This window comes from Chrysochloris asiatica, unplaced genomic scaffold (genome assembly GCF_000296735.1).
Source record: "Chrysochloris asiatica unplaced genomic scaffold, ChrAsi1.0 scaffold00381, whole genome shotgun sequence".
Classification (NCBI taxonomy): Eukaryota; Metazoa; Chordata; class Mammalia; order Afrosoricida; family Chrysochloridae; genus Chrysochloris; species Chrysochloris asiatica.
Window position 1 is genome coordinate 932,826 of NW_006408899.1, and position 3,647 is coordinate 936,472.

The following is a 3,647-nucleotide window of genomic DNA, read 5'->3' on the forward strand; positions in this document are numbered from 1 at the left end:
TTTAAACCTTAAACCAACAATATCCCGTGAAGTCATTTTAACACTGAACCAACAGTTCATTTGTAAGAAGAAAGCAGATCATCCAGAGTTCATCTGAATATAACCACTGTGAACCTGGGTCTTTTATGGAGTCCTGCTGTGGCACTCTGGGCTAATGCACTAGACTGCAAAGTCAGTTTGAACCACAAGGTCGGTGGTTCAAGCTCACCACTTGCTCCTTGGAAACCCTATACAGCATCACTATGGGTTGGAACCGACTCAACGGCACGTCATAACAACAATAATCTTTTTTATAATTGTGTCGTTTTTGCTATGTATATTATAAATAGTTTGGGTCCATCATATACATGGTTTAGACAGATATTTCATAAAAATAACTTTATTGCATAAGTATTTCTCAGGTCATTGAGAATTATTTGGAAATGTGATTTTCATAACTATAAAATATTCAGTTTTGAATATTCAGTCCATCATCTAGCTAATCATTCATCCATTGTTATGTTCTAAAATTTTAATTATATTTAATGACAAGTAAAGCAATTTCACACTCATTAGTCATCTATATTTCTTCTTTTGAGCAGGATTTCAGCTGATTAAAGCATTTAGAATGTCACAGACCTTCCTCTTTAACCCCTTGTGGCCTAACCTAAGGTAAAGTGTTAGTAATGTCTGGCTTCTGTCTTTCTTACAGATTTGAAACCACAATGACATCCTGGGGCCTTGTTGTCTCTTCTATCAATGATATCGCTGAAAACGTTAATCACAAGACATACTGGCAATTCCTTAGTGGCAAAACACCTTTGAATGAAGGTCAGAAAAGAAAAGGAATCTGAGTGTTTCTTTTGTAGTTGAAAGAATTCTTTCTTCCATTTCTTCGTAAACTCTTTCATTCCTTTATTTTAACTCATTAAGTTCATCAAATAATAATTGTGGGATTGTATATGTATATACAGTGATTTTATATATATAGTGTTATACATGCATATACAAGGAGCTCTGGTAGCATAGTGGTTACGAATCGGGCTGCGAACCACAAGGTCAGCAGTTCAAAACTACCAGTTGTTCCACAGGAAAAAGATGAGGCTTTCTGCTTGCGTAAAGATTTACAGCCTCAGAAACTCTGTACAGGGTCGATATGAGTTGCTATGTTGTTGTTATATGCCGTGGAACCAACTCCACGGCATATAACAACAACAACAACATCTGTTCCCATAAAGATTTACAGTGTCAGCAGTCCTATGTAGGATCACCATGAGTTGGAATCAACTCGATGCCATGGGTTTAAGGTTTGGTAGTAAATGATATGGATTGATTTTGAGGGGATTAATGGTGACCTCATGTCATTTTCTGTTTGGCCCAGGTATTGCTGACTATGTACCCTTCAACCAGGAGCACATCACAGCCAACTTCACACAGTACTAAGGAGGAGGGGGACTCAGGCTCCACCCACTTTCCAGCTGATGCATGGAATTTTTTTCATTTCATTTCAAACTGGTAAAAAAACAAAATACTATGGTGCTGCTATAGCCCTGGTTTTAAAAAGAAGTGGAAACCATGACACAAAATAAAAGTTGCAAACTTTCTTTGAGTCTACACATGTGTGACCCATGGGGGAAAAATTACCAACTTTTCAAGGTAATGACTGCTTGTCATTTAAACCTAGAGTGAGGAGAAACAGGAAAAGCAAGTTAATATTTTTGGAGCTCATTCTGATATTCTTGATTGATTTGCCAACATACACTCCTTTATATCTGCAACTGAAATAATGCATGAAAAAAAAAATCCCCCATTTTTGTTTTGTATATAAAGTACTGCTTTTCAGGACTTCTGGTGTGACATTGTAGGCTCAGCACTGGACTGTGAACCACAAGGTTGGCAGTTCAAACCCACTAGCTAGTCCTCAGAAACCCTATACAGGGTTGCATGAGTTGGAACAAACTTGACGGCAGTGAACAACAAGAAGAACAATTCCTTTTCAGGTCACCTACTGGCACAGAAAGTATTACCTTCCATTTCTAATATTTGTGCTGGATGAAATCAAGAAAGATAGAGTGACAGATACAGTGGGAGTATGATCTTTGAAAGAAAAACGTAAACTTTCCAAGTCATGACTCTTGTCTTTGCTGGTAGGAGTCAACACTAGTATAAATATTTTAGAATGAAAGACGAATATTTGAAAATTTTTATCAGAAGTCCTTAGCTTATATACTTAGCTTTAACAAATAAAAAAAAAAAAAAAGCCAATTCTAGACTTTATATAAAGGTGAGACTCATAAGAACATACATGGTGTTAGGCACTGTCAAGTCAGTTTCAACTCCAAGTGGCCCTCTGTACAGCAGAATGAAACATTACCATCTTGCACCATCCACCCAGTCATTGCTATGGGTGAGCCCATTGTTTCAGCCACTGTGTCAATCCATGTCACTGAGCATCTTCCTCTTTTTCAATGACCCTCTCTACTTTACCCAACATGACGTAACATCCTTCTCCAGGGATTAACCCATCCTGGCAACGTGTCCAAAGTAGGTAAAACAAAGTTCCCCATCCTTATGTCTAAGGAGAATTCTGACTGTACTTTGTCCAAACCAAAATTGATCATTCTTCTGAAGGTCCACAATGCATTCAACATTCTTCACCAATACCGTAAATTCAGATGAAATTATTCTTCTTAGATCTTCCTTATTTATTGTCTATACTTTTTCCATGCAAAGGAGACGATTGCAAATACTATGGCTTGAGTCAGGCACACTTTAGTCCTCAAGTTGACATCTTTTCATTTTAGCACAAGAAATATATGGAAGAAGTGGAATAGATTATGTTTCATTGAGGAGCTTACGATCAATGAGATGAAATAAAATACGTATGATCTGTTCCATGTACAACTGACAGTCTGCTCTATAAATCTTTACCCCATTCACAATGAAAAGATGGTTTTTTTAAATGTATTTTGCAGCAGATTTAGCTAATGCAGTACCTCACTGATTTCTTCACTGCTGCTTCTATGGGCATTGATTATGGATCCAAATGAAATGAAAATCTTGACAACATCAACCTTTTCTCCATTTATGGTGGTGTTGCTTATTGTGGGGATTTTTCTTTCTTTATGTTGAAGTGTAATCCATACTGAAGGTTGCAGTCTTTGATCTTCATCAGTAAATGTTTCAAGTCCTCTTCACTTTCAGTAAGCAAAGGTGTGTTATCTGCATATCACAGGTTAGTAATGAGACTTCCTCCAAACCTGATGCTGAATCTATTGCATATGGTGCAGCTTCTTGAATTATTTGCTCCGTATACACACTATCCTGAGACAAGACACACACCTTTCCTGATTTTAACTGCATAGTGTCTCCTTGTTGTATCCTAATGATGCTGTCTTGGTCTATGGACGGATTCCTCATAATGACAACTAAGTGTTCTGAAATTCTCATTCTATACAATGTCATCCATTATTTTTTATAATCCCCACAGTTGAATGCCTTTGCCTAAACACAGGTAAACGTCTCTATGCCAATCTCTATTTCAGCCAAGATCCACCTGGCATCAGCAAAGATAACCCTCATTCCATGTCCTCTTCTGAATCCAACTTGAACTTCTGGAAGTTCCCAACAAATGTATCGTTTTTGGATTCTCTTTAGCAAAATTTTAC

The 3,647-nt window shown here is 37.3% G+C and overlaps 1 protein-coding gene across 1 annotated transcript in view; it reads left to right on the forward strand.

The window, feature by feature from the left end:
- GIF (gastric intrinsic factor (vitamin B synthesis)) overlaps positions 1-1,422 on the forward strand; it is a 38,112-nt gene extending 36,690 nt beyond the window's left edge. Inside the window, exons 8-9 of the mRNA XM_006876460.1 lie at positions 692-810; positions 1,361-1,422. Coding sequence (XP_006876522.1) covers positions 692-810; positions 1,361-1,422 — 181 coding nt within the window. The remainder of the gene's footprint in view (positions 1-691; positions 811-1,360) is intronic.
- Positions 1,423-3,647: the final 2,225 nt, after the last annotated feature.